Source organism: Delphinus delphis, chromosome 16 (assembly GCF_949987515.2).
Source record: "Delphinus delphis chromosome 16, mDelDel1.2, whole genome shotgun sequence".
Taxonomy (NCBI): Eukaryota; Metazoa; Chordata; class Mammalia; order Artiodactyla; family Delphinidae; genus Delphinus; species Delphinus delphis.
This window is the reverse complement of record NC_082698.1, coordinates 58,930,025-58,956,437: the sequence shown is the minus strand read 5'-3', so window position 1 is coordinate 58,956,437 and position 26,413 is coordinate 58,930,025. Positions and strand designations below refer to the sequence as shown.

Here is a 26,413-nt window from a genome sequence, read left to right as displayed (position 1 = left end):
AAGATGTAACCAGCAGCCTCCGTTTTATCTGTGACGTATCACTTTCCTTGCAGTACTTCCTGCCAGGATTAGCGGCTCCCGCGAAGTGGCCGGCTGAGGTGGCCACTGAGCTGCGCATGCGCCATGTGCCCCTGTGGCGTAGGACCTCGTCCCGTCGCGACTCACCGCGAGGTGGGGCCTGTTGCTGAGGGGCTTCGGCTGTCAGAGTAGACATGGGGGCCGGCCGCACGGGGGCTGTGCTTGCTGCCCTGGGAGTGCTTAGTGTCTGTGCGGCCAGCGGCTCAAGGCCCGTGGCGGAGGGGGAGACCGGCGGGGAGGTGGAGTGGGCGGAGCCGTGGGACGGCGCAGTTTTCCGGCCTCCCTCCGCGCTGGGCGCAGTGGGGGTGGCGCGCGGTCCAGGGACCCCGCGGCCGGGGAGGGGGGAGGCGGTGGACCTGCCGGTGCTGCTATGGTGGAGCCCAGGTCTGTTCCCTCACTTCCCGGGCGACTCGGAGCGCATCGAGTGCGCGCGCGGCGCGTGCGTGGCCTCCCGGGACCGACGGGTGCGGGGAGACTCGCGGACGCGCGCACTGCTCTTCTACGGCACCGACTTCCGCGCGTCCGAAGCGCCGCTGCCGCGCTTGGCGCACCAGAGCTGGGCGCTCCTGCACGAGGAGTCGCCCCTCAACAACTTCTTGCTGAGCCACAGTCCGGGCATCCGCCTCTTCAATCTTACCGCCACCTTCAGTCGTCACTCGGACTACCCGCTGCCGCTGCAGTGGCTGCCCGGGACCGCCTATCTGCGCCGCGCGGCGCCTCCGCTCCCGGAACGCGCGGACTGGCGCCGCCGGGGCTACGCGCCGCTGCTCTATCTGCAGTCCCACTGCGACGTGCCTGCGGACCGGGACCGCTACGTGCGCGAGCTCATGCGCTACATCCCGGTGGGTGAGGGGGGGCGGGAAGGGGAGGGTGGCGCGCCGGGCTGAGGCCGCGACCCCTGGTGTCCAGGCCGACGTGCCATATCTTTTTTTTTTTTTTAACATTTTTATTGGAGTATAGTTGCTTTACAATGGTGTGTTAGTTTCTGCTTTATAACAAAGTGAATCAGTTATACATATACGTATATCCCCGTATATCTCTTAAGTCTCCCTCCCTCCCACCCTCCCTATCCCACCCCTCTAGCTGGTCACAAATCACCAAGCTGATCTCCCTGTGCTAGGCGACTGCTTCCCACTAGCTATCTATTTTACATTTGGTAGTGTATATATGTCCATATATACGCTGCCCATACCCTCTTGACGGCGTGCTGTACCCCACTCAGGTGGACTCATATGGGAAATGCCTGAAGAATCGGGAGCTGCCCACGCCGCGGCTACAGGACACAGCCACAGCCACCACTGAGGATCCAGAACTCTTGGCCTTCTTGTCCCGCTATAAGTTTCATTTGGCCCTCGAAAATGCCATCTGTGACGACTACATGACGGAAAAACTGTGGCGCCCCATGCACCTCGGTGCTGTGCCTGTGTACCGCGGCTCTCCCTCTGTGAGGGACTGGGTGCCCAACAATCACTCCATCATCCTCATTGACGACTTTGAGTCGCCGCAGAAGCTGGCAGAGTTTATTGACTTTCTGGACAAAAATGATGAGGAATATATGAAATACCTGGCATACAAGCAACCTGGGGGCATCACCAACCAGTTCCTTCTGGATAGTCTGAAGCAGCGGGAGTGGGGAGTGAATGATCCTTTACTGCCTAACTACCTTAACGGCTTCGAGTGTTTCGTCTGTGACCACGAACTGGCTCGGCTGGATGCCGAGAAGGCCCATGCAGCCTCTCCTGGGGACATCCCTGTCCCTGAGCCTCATATTGCCCAGCCCTCACACATGGACTGCCCAGTGCCCACACCTGGCTTTGGCAGTGTGGAAGAGATTCCTGAGAACGACAGGTAAGGGTAGCTGGGGTCCCCTGTGGCTGTCAAATCAAATGATTTACTGACTTGCTTCCTGCAGGCAATAAATTAGCACTAGGTGCTGAGGGGATGTTGTATAAGGAAATTATGACATGGGATCACTCTGCCTTTAAGGTATCAAGAGTCTAGTTGTGGGGATAAGACAAACTGCGAAAGCTCAGTAAAAGGTGAGATATCATTCAGGGCAACAACATACAAAAATCAGCTTTTGTAAACAATGTTTGCAGTAGTTCAAAAAAAGCTTCAACTAGAGCAGAGGGCCCGTTCAGGGAAGCAATGGGGGAGAGACAAAGCTGGGCCAGGTTGTACATATTCTGAATACTAGGCTCTGGAGCTGGACTGTCCTGAAAATCAACTCAGCTATTTATGGAGCACCTGCAGCATGGTGGGGCTGGGGATGAGAGAAACAGAAGAGAGTATTCTGAGGGAGGTTTGTCTGCAACAATCAGGGTTTATACCTGTTAACCTGGTGTAACTATTAACAGCACCTCCTTTCATTCTTAAAATTACCGTGATTTGGATGATAAATTATGTTTGTCCTAGACAGAGTAGAAGGGATGCTTTCAAAGGATGATTAACAATGGTAGGCAGTGTGGATTGGAAGGGAAGTGAGGGGGCTACTGCAGTAGGTGGCAGAAGGTGGTGACATTGGGAAACAAGGTCAGCATGGGAGGTGGGGTGGGAAAATGTTGAAGCCACTTGCAGCAAACCACACCTGTTGGGGGAGGGGTGATAAAAGATTATTAGCCGTGAGAAAGAGAGGCTGCTAGAATGTCCTGCAGAGATCACCTTGGACAGTGGATGGCAGCAGAGGGCTGGCACAGTTTGTTCCTGGGAGTGGAGGTAATTTGTATCCAGTAATTTACATCAAGTAATTTGTATCTAGTTTGTGCTGAACATAATATTATGATTTATCAGAGGAAAAGTGTAACACATTAAAAAAAGAGAAACATTCAGGTTCTGTCTCATCAAGACACTGGATACTATTGCACTTTCATTTTGATTATTGAAATAGGTGTAACATAAAAGGTAACCATCTAAATATGCCCCCTTTCTTTTCTTAGGGAGATTACTGTGTCCATAGTTTGGCCCCTGTCCTGCCTGCCTCTTAATTCCCTCCACATTTAGGGACCAAGAGCAGGCAAGTCAGGAAATTTAACTCATTGGGGGAGGGGGGGTGTTGTGTGATAAATTTGTGTTTGTGGCTTACTGCCTGTCACTTGGACTAGTACTGGGTTTACTTCACATTTCCTTCCCTCAAAGCGGATCCCTTGTCCTAGCCATAAACCACTGTATCTGCTTAAGATTTCTTTGGCCATTCAGAGAAAGGTAGGACTCACAGCTGTGCTGAGGTTCCGTAATCCAACTCCCATTTTGATGTTTCAGCTGGAAGGAGATGTGGCTGCAAGATTACTGGCAAGGCCTGGACCAGGGGGAAGCTCTCACTGCCATGATCCACAACAATGAGACACTGCAGAGGAAATTTTGGGATTACCTAACTGAGATCTTCATGAAAAGGAACCAAAATCTCTAATTACTCTTGCAAGAGTCCTTAACTTGATAGAGCTAAGGAGATGGAAGTCCTTATTCTACCGTGGGACATGAAGGGTATCTGCTACGCAAGTTCTTAATGAGCACTGTCTTACCATGAGTTCAAAGAATAAGTTATATCTACTGATATTTTATTCTAAAGATGTGTAGCCAGGGTCTCAGCCTATGGTAATAGGGCCTCTCCTCAAGGAGAGATGGGGGCATCCAGTTCTTGGTTTAGTGGGAACCAGAAGCCTGAAACACCCATTTGATTAAAGGTGCTGATCAACAAAAATTTTAAAGAACTGCTTATTTCTCTAGCCATATCATCCTCTCAGTCATGATTGGGACAACACGTTAGTACTTGGCTGTGAATGAGGTAAGATGGGCCAGGTTTAGCATCTTTAGAAAACTACTGTGCTATTCCTCAAACCATTCATTATTCGGTACCTTTCCCAGTCTCCTTTCCTCATCTCTTGCTTTATAAACTGTTATGTTGGTGGTGAAGCAAAACTCCTGGTGGGTTGTATTCTGGCTCTCTGGAGTTGTATTTTTTATATCATTTACTTTGCTTTTCATGTCAACCTTTTCATTTTGAATGGCTTTTTCTTTCCTGGTTTTCCACAATTTCTGATGGAGACGGAGTAGCCTTGCCACCATTCCCACATTCATTTTCCCCAGCATTAAACTGCCTGTAGATTTGACAGCTTTTCTTACTGCTGGCTTGCTTCTTATCTAGGGCATATCTGAAATTCCTTCTCCACTCATGAGTAGAAAGATTCAGTGGCTAATAAATGTCATGCCAATTTAATGAATTGTCCTGCTCTATTTTAGATTAGAGATGGAGACTCAGGCTGGAAATGACAGCAGAAAAAGCTATGATTTTGAAATGTTGAAATAGGCCAATGTGGATCTAAGTGCAGATTTTTATAAGTCCTTGATCTCTTCTGTCTGCCTAACGAACTCTTCTATTATTTTTATATGCTACAAAAGTCCATTTCCCCCCAAAACTCATGAAAATTATGGCAGAAAAAAACAGCCCAGCAATATAGCTCTAGTAATTCTTTCATATTCTGTGGCACTTTTCACTTTAAGTGGGATAAATATTCCAACTTCATTCGCTCTATTACTGTTACAACGCACAACTTTATAGTACTTACTGAGACTACATTTTGATGGAGCCCACCCACCTAAGCTCAAGGGCATGAGAAGCGAAGCAAGACATTTAAGCCATCACAAGTGGCTGGCTAAATAAAAAGTTGTTAGTCAGATTTAGGGAGGTAGCCAGACCCTTCTATTGCTGTGGTTTAAACATACAGCTTAATGGACAGGGAGACCATTTGCTTTTTCTGGGGCAGTGGAACAAGAAAGAATACCTTGGATCTTAGAACTACCCTGGTTGTAATATTGTATTAATGAGTTATCACTAGAGAAGTTCCATAGCTTATCAATATGTCTGGTTTAATTAGTGTGTGTGTATGTATGTATATATGCACACATTAATTTACAAACATATATATATATATATAGTTGTAAAGACTGAAGAGGAAGATGATGCTTATGACTTCAGTACAGACTATGTATAATAGAATCTTGTCCTTCTATAAGGTTTTGTTGGGTTTTAATTTTTTTTTTACATCTTTATTGGAGTATAATTGTTTTACAATGGTGTGTTAGTTTCTGCTCCATAACAAAGTGAATCAGCCATACATATACACGTTCCCATATCTCTTCCCTCTTGTGTCTCCCTCCCTCCCACCCTCCCTATCCCACCCCTCCAGGCGGTCACACACCACCGAGCTGATCTCCCTGTGCAATGTGGCTGCTTCCCACTAGCTAGCTATCTACCTTACGTTTGGTAGTGTATATATGTCCATGCCTCTCTCTCCCTTTGTCACAGCTTACCCTTCCCCCTCCCCATATCCTCAAGTCCATTCTCTAGTAGGTCTGTGTCTTTATTCCTGTCTTATCCCTAGGTTCTTCATGACATTTTTTTCTTAAATTCCATATATATGTGTTCGCATACGGTATTTGTCTTTCTCTTTCTGACTTACTTCACTCTGTATGACAGACTCTAGGTCTATCCACCTCATAACAAATAGCTCAATTTCGTTTCTTTTTATGGCCGAGTAATATTCCATTGTATATATGTGCCACATCTTCTTTATCCATCCATCCGACGATGATGGACACTTAGGTTGTTTCCATCTCCGGGCTATTGTAAATAGAGCTGCAATGAACATTTTGGTACATGACTCTTTTTGAATTATGGTTTTCTCAGGGTATGTGCCCAGTAGTGAGATTGCTGGGTCATATGGTAGTTCTATTTGTAGTTTTTTAAGGAACCTCCATACTGTTCTCCATAGTGGCTGTACCAATTCACATTCCCACCAGCAGTGCAAGAGTGTTCCCTTTTCTCCACACCCTCTCCAGCATTTATTGTTTCTAGATTTTTTGATGATGGCCATCCTGACTGGTGCGAGATGATATCTCATTGTAGTTTTGATTTGCATTTCTCTAATGATTAATGATGTTGAGCGTTTTTAATATTTTGAGCAGACTGCTAAACTGTTCTGTGTGATATACCAGCTTTTTAAATAATTAATTAATTTATTTGTTTTTATTTTATTTTATTTTTTTTGCGGTATGCGGGCCTCTCACTGTTGTGGCCTCTCCCTTTGCGGAGCACAGGCTCCAGACGCGCAGGCTCAGCGGCCATGGCTCACAGGCCCAACTGCTCCGCGGCACGTGGGATCTTCCCGGACCGGGGCACGAACCCGTGTCGCCTGCATTGGCAGGCGGACTCTCAACCACTGCGCCACCAGGGAAGCCCATATTTGTTTTTATTTTTGGCTGTGTTGTTTCTTCGTTGCTGTGCGCAGGCTTTCTCCAGTTGCAGCGAGCGGGGGCTACTCTTTGTTGTGACGAGCGGGCTTCTCATTGTGGTGGCTTCTTATTGGGGTGGCTTCTCTTGTTGCAGAGCATGGGCTCGGCTTCAGTAGTTGTAGTTGTGGCACGGGGGCTCTAGAGCGCAGGCTCAGTAGTTGTGGCGCACGGGCTTAGCTGCTCCGCGGCATGTGGGATCTTCCCAGGGCCAGGGATCGAACCTGTGTGCCCTGCATTGGCAGGCAGATTCTTAACCACTGTGCCACCAGAGAAGCCCACCAGCTTGTTTTTAAATTTAGGAAATCTAGCTCTTTAGAGCTAGATCAAAGCTAACATCAAGTGTTTATTTAAAAAAATAATGGCACCTGCTTGGAATGGGGTGAAGATTTACAGAGAATTTACCATTTTTGGCTGACGTGAAACTATATAATATACTGCAAAATGGAAATTCTGCAACAGACCTCGCAATAAACATTTATATATATGGGGTGCTCATATATTGTTTATATATGAGATGCTTCAACAACTAGGGTCCTAAAGATGTGGCCAAGCAAAGCTATAATTTAGGCTGGGTTTCACTGCCAGGGTGGTTCTTTTTTCTTTTCCTTTTTTTTTTTTGGCTGTGCCGCATGGCTTGTGGGACCTCAGTTCCCGGACCGGGGACTGAACCCGGGCCCTTGGCAGTGAAAGCACAGAGTCCCAACCACTGGGGAACTCCCCTTTTTTCATTTTATTTAATAAAAAATGCCCTTTATAACAGCATGGAAAGTTTTCTGTTTGGACTTTTGCAGAAAAGAATAAGAGAGAAAGACAGACCTTCGAAAATAATTATGTTAAAATTTGATATAGTAAGGACTCTTACAAAAGAAGTCAAATTCAGGACTCTGATTTCTAAGCTTGCAATCTATTTAAATGCAGATGCTAGTTTATATAGTGCAAAATACATTATTACCCAAGTGCAAAATAAGGTTAGGACTCAAATTTCATTATGTGCAATGAAAAGGGTAGGTGATGGTTATGCAAGGTGTAGAATCATCCCTACCTCTCCTGTCTAATTACAACAGTTCACACTGGCATTACCTTAGCACTTTTATGTACAAAGTAGGCCAGTTTTTTATGAATGATTGTGGCTGGAGACTCATGCCTGCTTTGTGGTCAGTGCTTCCCAGACTTTCTCCTTTATTCCTCTTACCATAAAAGTATTCAAAACCAGGTGCTACATTTCTACAAGGGAAAGCAGAACCAGGAATAGCCACATGGCTATCTAACTAAAGGCTTCACTTTCTCTGTGGAGAAAGCAAGCAATGTGAATTTTCTCTGGTTTGGGGCCCAGCCTGCTCTGTATACAGTAGCAGACTTGGGGTTATTGGTGGTAGAAGTTCTGATAGGAATTAGCTTTATTTGTGTTGCTGCAGTGGGGGTGGAGCATGGGGCTGATGCCTTTATTATTCCCGAGTTGCTTCTTCGATTATCACAGGTTTAATTTTGTATAATAAATGGCTTCTTTTTAAACATTGTCTTCTGCTTGGTTTTATTTCTGGGGTGAAGATGGTAAAGCTGGAGACTTGCAAAAATATTTCAAACATTTGTTCATTTAACAAGTATTTATTGGCACTACTCTAGGCCTTGGGGATACACCACTGAACAAGATAGACAAGGTCCCTTCTCTCATGATGCTTACATTTTAAATGGGTGTTGGGGGGTAAGGCTGTAAACAAACAATAAATGAACAAGATAATCCAGACTATGATAGGTACTCTGAAGAAAATAAAACAGGTTGATGGTGGTTTGGATGGAAGTCAGGGAAGTCCTCTCTGACATGAACTGGGACTCAACAGAAGAAAAAGAACCAGTCATGCAGAGATAAATGGGAAGATTCCAAACATCTGTGATAAGTGATTAGCACACACTAAATATTGCGTCTCCATAGTAGTCACCTTATGAACTACAAGCTTGTCCAAGTTATGCTTCCATTACCAGAGACACTTCTTGGAGCTCATGTGTAAATGCCTTGAGAATGAGTGGTTCATCTTTGGATTGAGTTTTGTAAACAGCTAAAAGTCACTTGGTGGGGAGGAGGGGGCGGGGGGAAAAAAGTAACTTAGAACCAAGTCTGATTAAAGCTAGGCATCATAATTGAAGGGCCAAGTGTATAAATAGGAATGGTACTGCTAAGTACCTTCAGAGGATTGGCGAGAGGATTAACTAAAACGATGAATGCGAGAAAGTGCTTAAACCTCACCCAATCCAGTGAGATCACTACAAATGAACAAACGATATCTAAGCAGCAGCAGCTGTTAAGAGTAAATGAGCCTATTTTTCTTCGCGGCTTCGGAGTGGCTCTAAAGGTAATCAAAACCAACAGTTCTTAAAGGTTTATTAAAATAAAATCATTCCCAACGTAGCATCTTAAACTTATATTTTGATTCGCTCCCATTCTCTCTGCCCTTGCCTGTGTCAATCACCCTCTAATCCAGACTTTACCACCAGAAACTAGAGTCCATTTATCAGGCCTCTTTCCTGAGTGTTCCCGGCCCAGTACTGCCCCAAGACTTCAGAGCCCGGAGCCTACAAGAGTCAGCGTAGATTCACAAAAGAGTCCCAAAGACTCTCCTCCTAACCTGCACACGGGTCTGCACCAGCCGTGATCCGACCCCGGCATCAAGGCAACCCCGCCAAGAAAAGAAAGAGGTGCATGCTGGGGCGGGAGCGGGGGGGTGGGGGGTGGGAGAGGTTGTCGCCGAGTCTCGTCGAGCTCGTAGGGGTCACGCAGGGTCACGCACGGCGCCGCAGAGCCTGCCGGGAGCTCGGTGAGCAATGGCGACGCCCAGCCTCCGGGGTCGGTTAGCAAGGTTTGGAAACCCGCGGAAGCCCATACTGAAGCCTAACAAGCCCCTCATCCTAGCTAACCGTGTCGGGGAACGGCGCCGGGAGAAGGGCGGTGAGCAGTCGGAGCCGTGGAGGCCCCAGAGCGGAAGTCGGAGGAGTGCAGAGGGCTGCTGGGTGGGAGGGCCGGAAGGTAAGGGTCTCCTTGTGACTGAGGGTCCCCGCGTTCTGCTTCTCCAGAGGCGACTTGTATCACGGAGATGTCAGTAATGATGGCTTGCTGGAAGCAGAATGAATTCCGCGACGAAGCGTGCAAAAAAGAGATCCAGGACTTCTTCGATTGTGCTTCGAGGGCTGAGGTGACAGGAGACTCCTGGGGTGCCCTTTTGGGAGGAAAATGGGGGGCATACAGTAATGATTCTTACTGTCTCTTGCTAGGAGATAAGAAAGTCCCTCTCATTCTAAAAGGGCGAGGAAGTTTTTGGAAGCTACCTGAGTCACGCCAAAGTGGGGAAGGTTACCGTTTTGAAGGCATTGTGATCTTGAGCGATTTGTTTCACTGGTTTTAGCTTTACTTGGTGCAAAATGAGGTTAATATTAGTATCCACCTTACAGAATTTTGTGAGTGTCAAGTGAAGAGATGAATGGGAAAACCACTTTGTAAAGTTTAAATTGCTGTTCAAATAGACATTATTGTCTGAAGTAGAACTAAAGATAGTAAAGGACAGGTTGTTTGGTTTCCAGCCTAGACTTAATTGCCAGCTGGCATGGTAGCTTCAGACCATACAGTCATTCTTGGGTCCCAAGTTCTTTTGATGAAAGGGGACTGGGAAGATGACACCGATCTCCAGGCTGGTTAATACCTTAGTGTGATTTGGGGTGTTGTGAGAACTATTAGCTTAGGTCAGGGCCAACTTTGGAGCTATCATTTTAATTTTTGTTCTGTGTTTTCAGGCAGCCCGAAAAGTGAGATCAATCCAGGAGGACCTGGGAGAGTTGGGGAGTTTACCCCCCAAGAAATTGAATAAGTTGTTAAATAGGTTTCCTAACAAACCTCATGTCAGCTGAAAATGGAGAAGCATTTTCAATGACTGGACTATAGCTTCTGAGAACTATGCAGAGGCATTTTAGAGATGTTTGCACTGCCATGCTGTCTTTGAAGAGTAGGAGGCAAAACACTTTCTTTCACCCTTTGGAATCATTATGTGGGTGGAAATTATGCTTTATGTTGAAATAAAATCCTCTGAAGAGAACTTGGCCTTTTGTTGTGGATTAGGTACTCCCACCATAGTTGAACCTTGTGTCCTCCCCTACACTCTGGAAGGTCTTTGCTCCCTAATTTGCACCAGGTGCAGGACAAAAACCTTTGTCTTGTCCTGCATTTGAAGTCCTGTATACCATTTAATGCCCTTGCCTTTGGATGCATTAAGGATGTTGGAGTCTGTCTATATGCAGAGTTTTTTGCCATCATCTGTAAGTATTTAGCGACTACCTATTTTGTGCATAACCCCTGCAGGGTGCTGCGGGAATAATCAGAAGTTCACAAACTGATGACCCAAAGGTACTGCAGATGAATTTTATTTGGCCCACACAGTTAAAATTTTGTTTTTAAATTAGCTGGCCACATTCAAAAATAGGAAAAATGTCATAAAAAGCCCACTTTTTAGCTTTTCTTAAAAAAATCAAAAGATCTGGCAATTGTAGTTTCTTATTCCCACATGGAAATAAAGATTAATCAAGTAGAGCTGATTATCGTTTGTCTCCATTCTCCAGGGATCTGGCCACAGGACTCTCCCAAATGATGAGACTGAGACTTAATTGGCAATTATCTTCTTTGTGTATCACCTGTTCACTTCTCTCATTAAGTTATCCGCCTAGCTGCTGAAAGCATTTACTTTTGTGACCTCCTGATATTAGAACAGTTGTATAGCATTTTATGTATACTCTGCCCTTCCAGGCATAACTGAGTTAACCTTTTCTATGTACTTTACAGCACATACATCCCTTTAAATGTACAAAGGGATCATTGGGGGTTTTAAAGCTCCAGTGGGATAATTATTAAGATAAAGAAGGGGCCGTGCCTCCTTGACCCCCCCACAGTTACCTCTTTCTATAGTCCACATACCCCATTGGTGGAGCACTGGGCAGTTGCCTGGTTCTGCAAGCTGTTAGGAAGAAGCTCAGTGCTTAGGCATTTTGTACTAGCCTTGGAAGTTCTTAACCTACAGTCAATAGACTCCCAGTAAGAGGTCTGTGAATATGGATGAGAAAAAAATTTTATCTTTAACCACAACTTAAATTGAGCATTTCAATTAGGGCGGTGGGAAACAAACCACAGTATTACTAGCAATACCTATGTGAAATCACAGTATCTCAATATTTAAATTCATCACTTCAATATTATGGTAGTTATTACACTTGATGCTGGATCTTATTTAAAGTATAAATAAAGAACTACTATGTTACAAATTTGTTTTATTAATATTTTGATAATTGTATTTCAACATAAAAGGTTTCCTTTGTAATTCTTTTGTTTACTTATAAACAATCTGAGAAGGGGGTCTAGGGGCTTCACCAGGCTGTTAAACGGCCCATGGCACAGAAAAAGGCTAGGAACCCCTGGACTCAAAGGCCCCACTGACAAACAGTGCAACTATCTCCTGAAATCAAACGCCTTCTTTTCCTGTTGCTTCGCCAATTAAACCCCATTAAAAAGTCTTCTGGAATGCAGGCTTCTGAACTACAATTCCCAGAAGGTGATGCGGCCCCGGGGCCTATCCGGAGTTAGGACAATAACCCCACCCAATGGTTCCTGTGTTTGTCTCTTGACAGCCTACAACTCCCGACATGCGTGGCGGCTGCTTATTTCTTCGGGACATTATGGACGCCGGGTTATTGCTGGGATCTGTAGTCGTTTCGTATACTTTTGGGGGTTGGCTTCCTCTTACGGTATCTGGGGGTGGGCTCGAGAAAAAAAAGCAGGAAATGTAGCAATTAAACAGGTTCCTTATATCCGCGCGTACCGGCTCGGGTTCCTGGGCGCGCGAGGGCGGAAGTGGTGGTGGCCGGCGCGGCCGGAAGTTCAGATCAGCTGATGGGGGAGGCGGCGCCGCAGCCGCCAAGAGGCCCCGGCTTCCGAGCGCTTCGTCCGGGCCTTGAATCTCGGAGACTGGCCACGATCCCCGTTCACACCTCGCAGTTGGGCAAGGCCCCGTCCCGTGTCTCTCCCAGGCCTGAGATCCTCGCCCGGCACGGCCGCCCTGAGCGCCCCGGCCACCCCCAGCCCCGGCTCGCCCCTCAGGCCCCGGGCCTCCCCACAGCCCCCGGCCGGCGGCCCAGGCCCCGGATCCGCGGGGGGGGACCCGGCCCCGGGGGGTGCGGGCCCCATGGAGCTGATGTTCGCGGAGTGGGAGGACGGAGAGCGCTTCTCTTTCGAGGATTCGGACCGCTTTGAGGAGGATTCGCTCTGTTCTTTCATTTCCGAGGCCGAGAGCCTCTGCCAGAACTGGCGGGGATGGCGCAAACAGTCAGCGGGGCCCAATTCCCCCACTGGCGGCGGTGGCGGAGGTGGCAGTGGCGGTACCAGAATGCGAGGTGAGGGTGAGCTGGAAGGAGGGGAGCGGGCAGGCCCTGCTCCGGCCTTGCTCGAGAGCTGTCCCTGCTCGGGAGCTGTCCCAAGCTGTCCCTGCTCGGGAGCTGTTCAGGACTCGCTTTTCCGGTCTTCCTGGGGCTGCCTTCTCCACACCTGCCTGCCTGCCTCTGTGTGTGTGTGTGTGTGTGTGTGTGTGTGTGTGTGTGTGTGTGTGTGTGTGTGTGTGTGTTGGAGTGATGGCTGGGAAATTCTGGGTTGGATAGGATTAAAGACAGAAAGTAGATCTTCTGTGGTTCATTTGCCGTAAGAGATGGGGTAAAGGAGAAGAATTCCCTCTTTGACTTGGGAGTACTTACCGAGTTCAGCCTGAGGCAGGCCAGAAAATAGAAAAGAATGTGGGTAGGGGGTGGATTGTGAAGAAGTGACCACTTGAGGTGTGTCACCCCATTGCAAAGTGTATTGGGAGCTTCTTGATTCAAGGTGATGATCTCTGATCCCCGTTGCACCAAGAAGGGATTCCACCCAGAGCAAAGTGGAGGTGAACTGGCCTACGAGAGGGGTGTCACATAGGTTTAGATCAGAGACTTGGTTCCTGGCCATATTGAACATCTGTCAGAAGCCAAGCCTGGGACCACTGTACTAAAGCCTTAGATTTCCTTCATCTGGGGCCTGGGGAAGAGTGTGCGTACTTGACTCTCGAGTCTCGTGAAACACTCTTCTTGCTTTTCACTTGAGTTTCTTTCATCCTTGGGTCTTTCTGATGAGTGCTGTGAAGAATTTTGCTTTTGTTAAAGAGGATGGAGAAAAGAGTGATAACAGAAGCCCCGCAGACTCAGGACTCACCACATTCTTGCCTTCTTCAAGGCACAGTTTGAGCTTCATTGAAGTGGACTTTTTTCACCAGTTGAGGGGTTTAATTTGTGATTCTACTCTGGACATTCTAAGGTCCTGTTTTCAAAAGGCCCTGGAGAGATTTCCAGCACCCCTTAGGGACAGAGGGAAATTTACATGTGTCACTGTTTAGGAGTGGTAATATTTACCTTCATTTGGAGAGATAACATATGCCCTGTACACACGCACATCATAGGTAGTTTCGCTATGGGTCTTCTATGAGCTCTTTGCTTCTTTCATATTTGCATGTGTGGGTAGGCTTAGAGCTCCCTGACTTTGAGGGAAGTAATTGAAGATGGTGGTGAAGATTTTCAACATATTGGTATCTTTATGAACAGGTTAAAATCTAGGAAAGCATGGCATTCCCCCCCTCCCCCGCCAAACCTACCCTTTTTCAGTTGCTCATTTATAAAATAAGAAGACTGACTTTTTATTTAGAAAGGTTCCTTTCAGCACCATTATTTTCTATATGTCTTTTAATCTGACTAGCAATTTGGTGAGATATGCAGTCTGTTGCGTTTCACTGCTTTTTGATTAAAACAGTGTGGGAGACTTTGAATGGTAGCTCCATCTTACTCCAGGTGAGTCCAGGAGTGGCAGCCAGGTTCCCTTGGGGTAACCTCTCCACCCCCAACCCACACCCCAGGGCATCCACTGTGGGAAGCCAGGGCTCAGGTGTGCCAAAGAAAGTGCAGACTCTCTCTTGCTTCTGGAGGTCCCTCTCAACTCTTCTGGGCTCTGGCCTATCTTCCCTCCTTAGATGGAAGCATGGAGTCATTTAGAGGGATAGTAAAAAAAAAAAAAAGGGGATAGTAAAAAAGAAAGGGACAGTAAAAAAAAAGCACTTAGAGAAGCGAATGCCAGGGGAGATATATACACAATGTAATATGAATCTCAAGTGCTAGGTATATGGGAAATTAGATGCCAAGCCAGGTGAGACTCATTACTTGCTAGGATCCTGGGACACACCTGTTTGGCTAGGAGTTTCTGGGATATCCCTGGTATCTTCTAGCAGGCTGTAGGCTGGGGATTGCTTAGCTCCCCTTCCCCAGATGGAGTCTTAAGGGTTAGTGTATCCTCACAGGAGGGTCCCTTGGTTTTTCATCCAGATGTCCTCTTTCCTTCATAGTGAAGGCGGGGAGGGGGGAGGGCACATCAAGATGTGGCATTGGCATCGGTGCCAAGTAATCATGGCCCTTTTTGTTTCCCCTCCTCTTTCCCCTTACCTCAACCTTTGTTTCCAAAGATGGACTGGTGATCCCACTGGTGGAGCTGTCAGCAAAACAGGTGGCGTTTCATATCCCATTTGAAGTGGTGGAGAAAGTTTACCCCCCGGTGCCTGAGCAGCTCCAACTCCGAATTGCTTTTTGGAGCTTCCCTGAGAATGAAGAGGATATTCGGTGAGGCTAAAGGACTGACGGTGGGGAGTGGGGTCCTGATGTTCCACACCGTGCGCTGGGCTTCCTACGGAACAAAGGGCACCGTACTTGGGGCTGTGGTAAGGAGGCAGCCGGGGCAGGGAGTACCTGGGATTTTCCCCAGCACGATATGACACTGGGGAGTGCCCGGGGCATGGTGGTCTCTGACAGGGTCTGTGGAAGTGTATTTGCTGCATTGTGGCTATGTCTTCTTCTTCACTCCCAGACTGTATTCCTGCCTGGCCAACGGCAGTGCAGATGAGTTCCAGCGAGGGGATCAGCTATTCCGCATGAGGGCTGTGAAGGACCCCCTGCAGATTGGTAAGGGCCCCTCACCAATTGGTACTTCCTGCTCCTCCCACCCCCTGTGTTAAGAATTAAGGAACTACTGCAAGAAGCTGGAGCAGGTTGTCTGAAGAACTGCAGGGCCAGGGTCAAGGGCAGAGACCTGTGTCTTCGTGGCTCTCCCTGACCATACCTATGTTTCTCCCCAGGGTTCCACCTGAGTGCTACAGTGGTGCCACCTCAGATGGTCCCCCCCAAAGGGGCCTACAACGTGGCTGTGATGTTTGACCGCTGCCGGGTCACTTCCTGCAGCTGCACCTGTGGGGCTGGGGCCAAATGGTGCACCCACGTCGTGGCACTCTGTCTCTTCCGCATCCACAACGTGAGGCCCTCCCAATTTATCCTGGCCCTATTCTCCGCTCCACCCCCCCTTCTCTGCTGCATGCCTGGCCACAATGTGAGCCCCCTCTCCTCTCCTACTCTGCCTCTCTGTCCCCAGCTCCGATGTCAGCAAGCCTTTTCCCAGATTGTTTCATTTCTCTCGGTGTTCCCTTCAGGCTTCTGCAGTCTGCCTGCGGGCCCCAGTGTCAGAGTCCCTGTCTCGACTGCAGAGGGACCAGCTGCAGAAGTTTGCTCAGTACCTCATCAGTGAGCTCCCTCAGCAGGTGAGGGAGGTTGACACACCCTCTCTGACTAGTCCAGGGCTGCATATCAGCCTTGGGTCACTTCTGCCTTTGTGTCCCTTTCCCCCTCAGATCCTGCCCACAGCCCAGCGTCTCCTGGATGAACTCCTCTCCTCCCAGTCAACAGCCATCAATACAGTATGTGGAGCCCCGGGTGAGTGTGGTGAGAAAGAAGGGCAGCAGGAAGAAAGCAAGCTTGGGGGTGCAGAGCGCCACTTACTAAAGGTGAATCCAGGCTCCTACCTCTAGGTGACTGACTGCCTGTCACCCCCAGACCCCACAGCAGGGCCGTCTGCCTCCGATCAGAGTACTTGGTATTTGGATGAATCAACACTCACTGACAACATCAAGAAGACACTGCACAAGTTCTGTGGCCCCTCCCCTGTGGTGTTCAGGTAAACAGGATCTCTTCATGCCTGTGTCTGTGGTGGGAGGGGCGCATCCCTCGGGCCATGGCCAGTTTCTTTGTTTTAGTAATGCATACCTCTCCCACTCCCCCCCTCACTCGTACACTGCCTGGCGCACACGACATGTTACTAGTGAAATCAGTGGGTGATGATAATTTTATGTAGTCACAGAGTGGTCTGTCCTTAGGTAGAGCAGGAGTTATTTTGCTTCCTTTCAGCGATTGGGAAACTGAGGCAGAGGGCGATTAAGAATTTTTGTCTGGGTCATACTTTTTCCCCTGTACTCTGTATTTTGACCCCTTTTGTGTCAAAGTCCTGTTGCTCTTTCACCTGCTTTATTCAGCCCCATCTTAGGGTCATCATTTTCCACTCTGCGACTTTCACAGTGATGTGAACTCCATGTATCTGTCTTCCACGGAGCCTCCGGCTGCTGCTGAATGGGCATGTCTGCTGCGCCCACTGAGGGGCCGCGAGCCAGAGGGAGTCTGGAACTTGCTTAGCATCGTGCGGGAGATGTTCAAGCGGAGGGACAGCAATGCTGCCCCCTTGTTGGAAATCCTCACCGACCAGTGCCTCACCTACGAACAGGTAATCCCGCAGAGCTGGGGAGGCCCGTGCTGGCTCATCCTCTCCCTCCCTTAACCGCACTCCCCTCTTGCTGACAGGGACACTGCGTGGGGCTCCTCTGTCTTCCTCTAAGTTGTTAGGTTCATCTCAGAGTTCTCTTTGTTTCCAGATAACAGGCTGGTGGTACAGCGTGCGCACCTCAGCCTCACACAGCAGCGCCAGTGGGCACACAGGCCGCAGCAACGGGCAGTCAGAGGTGGCGGCCCACGCATGCGCCAGCATGTGTGACGAGATGGTCACACTGTGGAGGCTGGCTGTGCTGGACCCTGCGCTCAGCCCCCAGCGGTGAGTCTCCCCCGAGGCTCACCACCGCCGGGAGATGGGGCCAGCCCTGGACAGACCGAGCCCTCATCTCCTGTACATAGACACACGTACCATTTTTCTAGTCCTAGGGAAATGGGAGGTGCTGAGCATTAGGGTTTCCAGTGATTTATGAGTTCTTTTCCTGAGAGGCTTTCTTCCATCCCTCCTCTAAATAACCCACTTTCCCAAATCCCTGAGTATTCGAGTGATGTCTATGGGGCTGGCTCAAGAAGCACTTCCTGGGGTCCTTCCCTGTGCCCCGCTTCTGGGGAATACCATCTCCCCGTTTCCTCCTGTCCCTGCTCGGCGCAGTGTAGGCCCCACAAGCCCTCCTGGCCCCCACTTTGTTCCCACAGGCGCCGGGAGCTGTGTGTGCAGCTGCGCCAGTGGCAGCTGAAGGTGATTGAGAACGTGAAGCGGGGACAGCACAAGAAGACCCTGGAGCGGCTCTTCCCTGGCTTCCGGCCGGCAGTGGAGGCCTGCTACTTCAACTGGGAAGAGGCCTACCCCCTTCCCGGTGTCACCTACAGTGCCACTGACAGGAAGCTGGCCCTGTGCTGGGCCCGAGCCCTGCCCCCTCGGCCAGGTGCCTCCCGATCTGGGGGCCTGGAAGAATCCCGGGAGCGGCCCCGCCCTCTTCCTGCCGAGCCAGCTGTGCGGCCCAAGGAGCCTGGGGCCAAGCGCAAGGGATTGGGTGAGGGGGTCCTCTCATCGCAGCGGGGTCCCCGCCGCCTCTCGGCTGAGGGGGGAGATAAGGCTCTGCATAAGATGGGTCCAGGTGGGGGCAAAGCCAAAGCATTGGGGGGGGCTGGCAGTGGGGGCAAGGGGTCAGCAGGCAGCGGGAGCAAGCGACGGCTGAGCAGTGAAGACAGCTCCCTGGAGCCGGATCTGGCTGAGATGAGCCTGGATGATAGCAGCCTGGCCCTGGGTGCAGAGGCCAGCACATTTGGTGGATTCCCGGAGAGCCCACCACCCTGCCCTCACCCTGGTGCCTCCCGAGGCCCTTCTACCTTCCTTCCTGAACCTCCAGATACTTACGAAGAAGATGGTGGCGTGTACTTCTCAGAAGGGCCTGAGCCTTCCACAGCCTCTGCTGGCCCCCCTGGCCTACTGCCCAGGGAGCTTTGTACCCGGGACGACCTCGCTTCCACAGATGAGAGTGGCAATGGGCTCCCTAAAACCAAAGAGGCAGCCCCTGCGGTTGGAGAGGAGGAGGATGACTACCAGGCGTATTATCTGAATGCCCAGGATGGCGCTGGGGGCGAGGAAGAGAAGGCTGAGGGCGGGGCTGGGGAGGAACACGACCTGTTTGCAGGACTGAAGCCACTGGAACAGGAGAGCCGCATGGAGGTGAGGGGGCTTGGAGGGGACTCTGAGGGTGTCTCTTAGCCATAGCTGGGAGAGGGACCGCCTGCCTCTGGTTGCGAGTGACAGGACTGTTGTGTGACTGTTAGAATCCTGCAGCAGGCTCCTAACTGGCCTCGCTGCCTACAGTCCATTCTCTTCTCTCCATGTTGATCTTCCTGGAATGTATAATTTTGTCACTCTGCTGCTTAAAACTCTTCAGTGGTTTCCCATTACCCTTAGGGTGAAGATGAAGGTCCTTGGCATGACCTACGAGGCTTCACTTGTTCTGAACTTTGTCTGCTTCTCCAGCCTCATCTAGCTACTATGTCAGTTATACTACACTCAGTTGAGCCGTTCCTGTAGCTTGCCATGCTCTCTCTTACATACATAGTTTTGTACGGATTGGCCTTTCTGTCTGGAATATTCTTCCCTCATCTTACCTGGTTAGCCCCTGTTTCTTCTTCAGGCCTCAGAGATCTTAGAGATCATGTCCTCTAGGAGGTCTTCCCTGAGACTGCCCCTCTGCCCCAAGTCCCATTGAGGTATCCTGCTCATCGGCTCCCCTCTGGACCTTTCCCAGTAGTAGCCAGCTTCACACCTGTTTGTGTGTTTATGTGTCTGTTTCTCTAATGGGCTGTGAGTCTCTGTGGTATACCCAGGACTAGCATAGGGCCCAGTGTATAGCAAGTGCTCATGGGATATTTGCTGCATGAGTGAGTATGGTGTCCTGCAACATGTTTGGTGCCCATGTCCTCTTTCCAGATATTATTTGCCTGTGCTGAGGCCTTGCATGCGCACGGCTATAGCAGTGAGGCCTCCCGCCTCACCGTGGAGCTTGCCCAGGACTTGCTAGCCAACCCACCTGACCTCAAGGTAGAGCCGCCCCCTGCCAAGGTGAGAGAGAACCCCGCCTCCCTCTCCAGTTACCCATAACCCTCTCCCACGCCCCACCCCAGGCTAGAGTCTCCTCCCTCCACCAAGGCGAGTCAGACTCATCTGCCTGCCTCCTTGTGCTTCCCTCTTTAGGGCAAGAAGAACAAGGTTTCTACAAGCCGTCAGACCTGGGTGGCTACCAACACCCTGACCAAGGCGGCCTTCCTGTTAACAGTGCTAAGTGAGCGCCCAGAGCACCACAACCTGGCCTTCCGAGTGGGCATGTTTGCCTTGGAGCTACAGCGGCCCCCAGCTTCCACCAAGGCCTTGGAGGTCAGAAGTTCTATCTGAATCTTGCACTGCCATCTCCTCAGAGACTCACACCGTGATCTCCATTGGGGTGATTGAGGTCTTAGTTCCTCCCTATGCCCTCAGGTGAAGCTGGCATATCAGGAGTCTGAGGTGGCCACCCTGCTCAAGAAGATTCCTCTGGGTCCGAGTGAGATGAGTACTGTGCGCTGCCGGGCAGAGGAGCTTCGGGAGGGGACACTCTGTGATTATCGGCCTGTTTTGCCTCTCATGTTGGCCAGTTTCATCTTTGATGTTCTCTGTACTCCAGGTATGATGCCTGACACTACAGAAAGTGGGGAACTGGGGCAGGGGTAGCTTTCTCTAAAGAGAAACCAAGAGCCCCAAGGCTCTGAATCGCCTGTAAGAAGCATCGGGCAGCTTCATGGAAGGATCTGGAATGATGAGTGTCTTGGGTTTCTTCCCTTTTCATTCTGTCCCATGGTACTTCTGTCTTCTTAACTTACCCCAAATTTTATCCAGTGGTTTCTCCCACGGGTTCCCGGCCCCCAAGTCGCAACTGGAACAACGAGATGCCTGGGGATGAGGAGCTGGGATTTGAAGCAGCAGTTGCTGCCTTGGGTGAGTCTGTCAGTGTCTTGAGCACATCTGTGAGCTAAGCCTGGCCCAGGCCTTGAAGTGCGTGAGACATGAGCCCTCTTCTGAAGGGGCTCTATGGTAAGGGGAAAGCCAGCATGACGTGTATGTGCCATGACACATAGTGCCTACGAGACTGAAGAATTGAGGGCAAAAACGTGGACTATGAATGTTCGGTGTTATAAGGACAGCAAAACAGGACTCTAGGGAAAGGCCTTAGGAAGGGGATAGAGTATGGAATATGGGTTAAAAGATCAGTTAAGTTCTAGGTAGGGGGACAAAACACTGTGAGTAAAGACACAGGGGCAATCAAGTCTTCATGAGTGGGGAGCCCAACTTCCCTGAAGTGATGGATATGTTGGGGTGATAGAGAAGGCCAAATTATGAAGGTCTTAAAAAGCAGACCAGAGCTTAGGCCGGATGTATTAGGCAGTGGGCGCCTTCCATAGGGAAGGTGGGTTGGACCAGGAGAACTCCTTACTTCACATGCTAGTGGCTGGAGAGCCCTGGCCTGTTTACCCTTGGCTGTCTTTCAAGTTATGGCCACTCACAAACCCCATGAGTGCCTCTTTCTCACAGGCATGAAGACAACAGTGAGTGAGGCGGAGCATCCCCTGCTATGTGAAGGCACACGTCGGGAGAAGGGTGACCTGGCCCTGGCACTAATGATCACTTACAAAGACGACCAGGCCAAACTCAAAAAGGTAAGGGATTGAGGTACTGGGATTTCGACAGGCAGAGAGAGCAAATTTTATCACCTTTCTCAGGGGTTTCTAGTATAATGGAAGGGCTATTCTACCTACAGGAGATACCGGGGGAATCTTGGGAACACCTCGTAAAGAACGTGAGAGACCAGTGGTTCTTGTAGGAATGCTTGGGCTTGGGGTGGAAGAAGAGAAACTGGGGGCATAAAGTCGTTCATTCATTCATTTATTTCAATATATATTGAATATCAATATACTTAGTCCTGTGGTAAATGTTATAGGGGATACCAAGATATGTAAGCCAGCCCCTGTCTTCCAGCAGGTTCTCCTGTGGTTAGAACTGGGAAAGTCTTCCTGAGGAGGAAGTATTAAGCTGTTTCAAGGAGAAAGAAAAGTAATAGAAGTCAGGAGATAAAGGGCATCCAGTCACCGCTTCTCTGTCTTTCAGATCTTAGACAAACTCTTGGACCGAGAGAGCCAGACGCATAAACCACAGACACTGAGTTCGTTCTACTCATCTAGCCGCCCGGCCACAGCCAGCCAGAGGTCTCCTTCAAAGCATGGGGGCCCATCTGCTCCAGGGGCCCTGCAACCTCTGACCTCAGGCTCTGCAGGGCCTGCTCAGCCAGGGAGTGTGGCAGGGGCTGGGCCAGGCCCCACTGAGGGCTTCACAGAGAAGAATGTGCCTGGTGAGGTGGGGGCACTGGGCAGGGGGGATGTGTGGTATGGAGCTGTGTTGGGCCCCCCTTTCCCAGGCTCATCCCAATGTCCTGTCTTCCCTACGCAGAGAGTTCCCCACATTCCCCCTGTGAGGGTCTCCCATCTGAGGCAGCTTTGACCCCAAGACCAGAGGGAAAGGTCCCCAGCCGCTTGGCACTTGGCAGCCGTGGAGGCTACAATGGACGGGGCTGGGGCTCACCAGGGCGGCCTAAGAAGAAGCACACAGGTAACAACCCATGGGATGACATGGAGGGAAGGAGATTCCTGAAGGTTGGAGTCTGAATTCTGGAGCTTCTGACTTCTGAGACTGTCTTGTCTTGGGGGGGTTAGGCATGGCCAGCATTGACAGCAGTGCCCCTGAAACAACGTCGGATAGCTCCCCAACCTTAAGCCGGAGGCCACTTCGAGGGGGCTGGGCCCCTACCTCCTGGGGCCGAGGACAGGACAGTGACAGCATTAGCAGCTCTTCCTCAGACTCCCTTGGCTCCTCGTCCTCCAGTGGAAGTCGCCGGGCCAGTGCCAGTGGAGGGGCCCGGGCGAAGACAGTTGAAGTTGGCAGGTCAGTGGGAAAAAACATCCTTGTCTTCTGACCTGGCCCACCCCGAGAGCCACATCCCTAGTGTAATCCAACTGTTGTCTCCGTCAGCATCCTCACTTACCCTGGTCTTTTCCAACCTACCTGGACACCCACCTCAGAGAAACCCCAATCCCTGTCCCTACCCCATTGCCCCTTCAGGTACAAGGGCCGCCGTCCTGAGAGTCATGCCCCCCATGTACCCAATCAGCCGTCAGAGGCAGCTGCACACTTCTACTTCGAGCTGGCGAAGACGGTGCTGATCAAGGCAGGGGGCAACAGCAGCACTTCCATTTTCACACATCCATCTTCCTCAGGGGGCCACCAGGGTCCTCACCGTAACCTGCACCTTTGCGCCTTCGAGATTGGGCTTTATGCCCTTGGCCTGCACAACTTTGTTTCTCCCAACTGGCTCTCACGTACTTACTCTTCCCACGTTTCCTGGATTACAGGTAAATCCAGCATCTTGATTTGGGTATGGGAAGGGGATTAATCGATGATGATAAGTCATATCCTTGTGGAGTTACTGACCTGATAGGAGAGATGCCATTCCCATTCCCATTGCCCGTGCTAACCCCACTCTGCTTTTCTCTCCTTTTCCTGAAGGCCAGGCAATGGAGATTGGCAGCGCAGCCCTGACTATACTGGTAGAATGCTGGGATGGGCACCTGACACCCCCTGAGGTTGCATCCCTGGCTGACAGGGCATCACGGGCACGAGACTCCAATATGGTGAGGGCAGCGGCGGAACTAGCCCTAAGCTGCCTGCCTCATGCCCATGCGTTGAACCCCAATGAGATCCAGCGGGCCCTGGTGCAGTGCAAGGAGCAGGTATTTTTACAGGCAATTGCGGACCTGCTTTGGGGCATCTGGGCAGGGAGGTTGGGTCCAGCTCCTGATTCCCATATCCTGGAGTTCACAAACTATCCAGTTGGTCCTCTCATGGTGACACTTGACATAGTAATGTGCTTTCACATCTATTACATCCTTTACCTTACAACTCTGAGAACAGATTATTCATATTTCATAGGTAAGGAGATGTGGCCTATAGTCTAGGGACCAAGATGATCACCGGGATGGAGTCCTTAGGGGAAGCCTCAGGGAGATGATGGGACTTGGCTGGGAGTAGCTAAATTAGTTTGGAACTGGGACTGGTCAACAAGTATTTGTTCATTGTGTGAAGCACTCACTGCTCTGACACTGACTCTGGGCACTGGCCCTGACCTTAGATGCCTCCCCAGGAACCAGCCAACTCTGAGGGAGACATTGGAATGTCATCTAGAACTGTCCCTGAGTAAAGCCCTTCCCCCTCAACCCTCTTTGCCCCTCCCTTCCAGGATAACCTGATGTTGGAGAAGGCCTGCATGGCAGTGGAAGAGGCGGCTAAGGGTGGGGGCGTATACCCCGAAGTGTTGTTTGAGGTTGCTCACCAGTGGTTCTGGCTATATGAGCAAACAGCAGGTGGCTCATCCACAGCCCGTGAAGGGGCTACAAGCTGTAGTGCCAGTGGGATCAGGGCAGCTGGGGAGGCTGGGCGGGGGCTGCCTGAGGGCAGGGGGGTCCCAGGGACTGAGCCGGTTACAGTGGCGGCGGCGGCAGCAGCAGTGACAGCAGCCACAGTGGTGCCAGTCATCTCGGTGGGGTCCAGTTTATATCCGGGTCCAGGACTGGGGCATGGTCATTCCCCTGGCCTGCACCCCTACACTGCTCTACAGCCCCACCTGCCCTGCAGCCCTCAATACCTCACCCACCCAGCTCACCCCGCCCACCCCATGCCTCATATGCCCCGGCCTGCCGTCTTCCCTGTGCCCAGCTCTGCATACCCACAGGTGAGTATGCAATGTTCTACTGGAGATTGGGCATGTGGGAGCACATTGGGAGTTCACGGGGGGTTGGAGTGGGGTACTCCGGGAGGATAACAGGGCTGTCCAAGAGTCCTGGTGAGGTGGCGGGAGTCGGGGGACCCAGCCCAACTAAGATAAGAAATGCAGGATACCCAGCTGTGGGATGAACGGGGAAGAGCTACATCCTAATATAATTTGGAATCTTCCTTTTTTTCTTCCCGCCTCGAGGGTGTGCATCCTGCATTCCTGGGGGCTCAGTACCCTTACTCGGTGACTCCCCCCTCACTTGCCGCCACTGCTGTGTCTTTCCCCGTCCCTTCCATGGCACCCATCACAGTACATCCCTACCACACAGAGCCAGGGCTCCCACTGCCCACCAGTGTGGCCTGTGAGTTGTGGGGACAGGGAACAGGTGAATGGAGGGGAGGCACACCGGGCAGGGGAGGAGGGGAGGGAATCCTCTCTGTCCCTCTCTGGGCTCTGAGTTCCTCATGTGGCTTTCATCCCACCCTCAGTGAGCAGTGTCCATCCAGCTTCCACGTTTCCGGCCATCCAGGGTGCCTCACTGCCTGCCCTGCCCACACAGCCCAGCCCTCTGGTGAGCGGGGGTTTTCCACCACCTGAGGAGGAGACTCACAGTCAGCCTGTCAACCCGCACAGCCTACACCACCTGCACGCCGCCTACCGTGTCGGTGAGAGGAGGGCCCTTCCTGTGCCCCCACCTGCAGCCAGAGACTCTTCCATGACCCCCCCCACCATACCTCTTAATTGGTTTACCGTGGGGTCAGGTACGAGGCTGAGGTAGAGGGTGGAGGACACACCCTCACCACGTGCCCACCTTTTTCTCCCAGGGATGCTGGCACTGGAGATGCTGGGTCGCCGGGCACACAATGATCACCCCAACAACTTCTCCCGCTCCCCCCCCTACACTGATGATGTCAAATGGTTGCTGGGGCTGGCAGCAAAGCTGGGTAACACCTCCCCTCCCCAGGACCATTGTCCGCCCTCACCTGCTCCCCCCACCTTCCCATCCCAGACCTCCTTCCTAGCTCTTGCTCAGAGTTGAGGCCTTGGTCGGGTATGTGTGCGTGCGCGAGGGGCGGGGGGCTACCTCAGCTCCTGGGGTGGAGGGAGGCTCTCTGCCAGGCCAGAGCTGAGAGATTAAAGTTGGGTCCCTAGGGCAGAGGTGGCCACCCCCGTCTCATGCCCCTCCCCCTGCCCCCCAGGAGTGAACTACGTGCACCAGTTCTGTGTGGGGGCAGCCAAGGGGGTGCTGAGCCCGTTTGTGCTGCAGGAGATCGTCATGGAGACGCTGCAGCGGCTGAGCCCCGCTCATGCCCACAACCACCTGCGTGCCCCGGCCTTCCACCAACTGGTGCAGCGCTGCCAGCAGGCATACATGCAGGTGGTAACCCAGGAAGTATGGAGCAGGGTGGAACACCTCCTGGGCAGGCAGGGAACAGATCACCCAGCACGCCAGGGCGGAGGGGCCTGGTTCTGTGCTTAGTGGCTTATCCTCCCCACGTCTTCCAGTACATCCACCACCGCTTGATTCACCTGACCCCTGCCGACTACGACGACTTTGTGAACGCGATCCGCAGTGCTCGCAGCGCCTTCTGCCTGACACCCATGGGCATGATGCAGTTCAACGACATCCTGCAGAATCTCAAGCGCAGCAAACAGACCAAGGAGCTGTGGCAGCGGGTCTCACTCGAGATGACCACCTTCTCCCCCTGAGTCTGGCCCCCCTAGGGCCCTATACAGGGACACAGGCCTGTGGCTATGGGGACCCCTCACAAAGGGGGAACGAATCTTGGCTGGACAGATCATCCCCACTCAGTTCCCTGGTAGCCCAGACTGGCAGCTGTTCTTGGGGCCAAGATGTCTCAGACCCTAGAAGCCTAGGGTTGGGGGAGACAGCCCTGTCTGGGAGGGGGCATTGGGTGGCCTCTGGTATTTATTTGGCATTTATAAATATATAAACTTCTTTTTTACTCTCGTCTGCCTCG

General features: G+C 51.1%; 3 protein-coding genes across 6 annotated transcripts; all 3 read left to right on the top strand.

Annotated features, from left to right (window-relative positions):
• The first annotated feature begins 194 nt into the window (after nt 1–194).
• FUT11 (fucosyltransferase 11) lies at nt 195–5,071 on the top strand. Its single transcript, XM_060033729.1, has 3 exons — nt 195–920; nt 1,301–1,926; nt 3,337–5,071. The coding sequence occupies exons 1-3, from the start codon at nt 213–215 to the stop codon at nt 3,482–3,484; spliced, it is 1,482 nt and encodes a 493-aa protein (XP_059889712.1). The 5' UTR covers nt 195–212; the 3' UTR covers nt 3,485–5,071.
• A 4,086-nt stretch (nt 5,072–9,157) lies between these two features.
• Nucleotides 9,158–10,445, top strand: CHCHD1 (coiled-coil-helix-coiled-coil-helix domain containing 1). The gene is made up of 3 exons (XM_060033728.1): nt 9,158–9,307; nt 9,433–9,551; nt 10,147–10,445. Exons 1-3 carry the CDS (start codon nt 9,184–9,186, stop codon nt 10,258–10,260), a joined length of 357 nt encoding a protein of 118 aa, XP_059889711.1. The 5' UTR covers nt 9,158–9,183; the 3' UTR covers nt 10,261–10,445.
• Nucleotides 10,446–12,291: 1,846 nt separating this feature from the next.
• Nucleotides 12,292–26,403, top strand: ZSWIM8 (zinc finger SWIM-type containing 8). Of its 4 annotated transcripts, none has more exons than XM_060034781.1 (26): nt 12,292–12,786; nt 14,922–15,075; nt 15,320–15,414; nt 15,588–15,760; nt 15,936–16,043; nt 16,134–16,215; nt 16,336–16,456; nt 16,855–17,056; nt 17,205–17,380; nt 17,755–18,748; nt 19,508–19,639; nt 19,772–19,951; nt 20,054–20,237; nt 20,450–20,548; nt 21,143–21,267; nt 21,716–21,956; nt 22,055–22,213; nt 22,318–22,546; nt 22,724–23,013; nt 23,168–23,391; nt 23,898–24,389; nt 24,633–24,816; nt 24,920–25,096; nt 25,256–25,375; nt 25,699–25,809; nt 25,938–26,403. In XM_060034781.1, the coding sequence occupies exons 1-26, from the start codon at nt 12,579–12,581 to the stop codon at nt 26,384–26,386; spliced, it is 5,709 nt and encodes a 1,902-aa protein (XP_059890764.1). In that variant the 5' UTR covers nt 12,292–12,578; the 3' UTR covers nt 26,387–26,403. The 4 variants fall into 4 exon arrangements, with proteins under 4 accessions (XP_059890764.1, XP_059890765.1, XP_059890762.1 ...); XM_060034782.1 differs by having other exon boundaries at nt 12,293–12,786; nt 24,633–24,792; nt 25,631–25,809; nt 25,938–26,277; XM_060034779.1 differs by having other exon boundaries at nt 12,469–12,786; nt 24,633–24,792.
• The last annotated feature ends 10 nt before the right edge of the window (nt 26,404–26,413 follow it).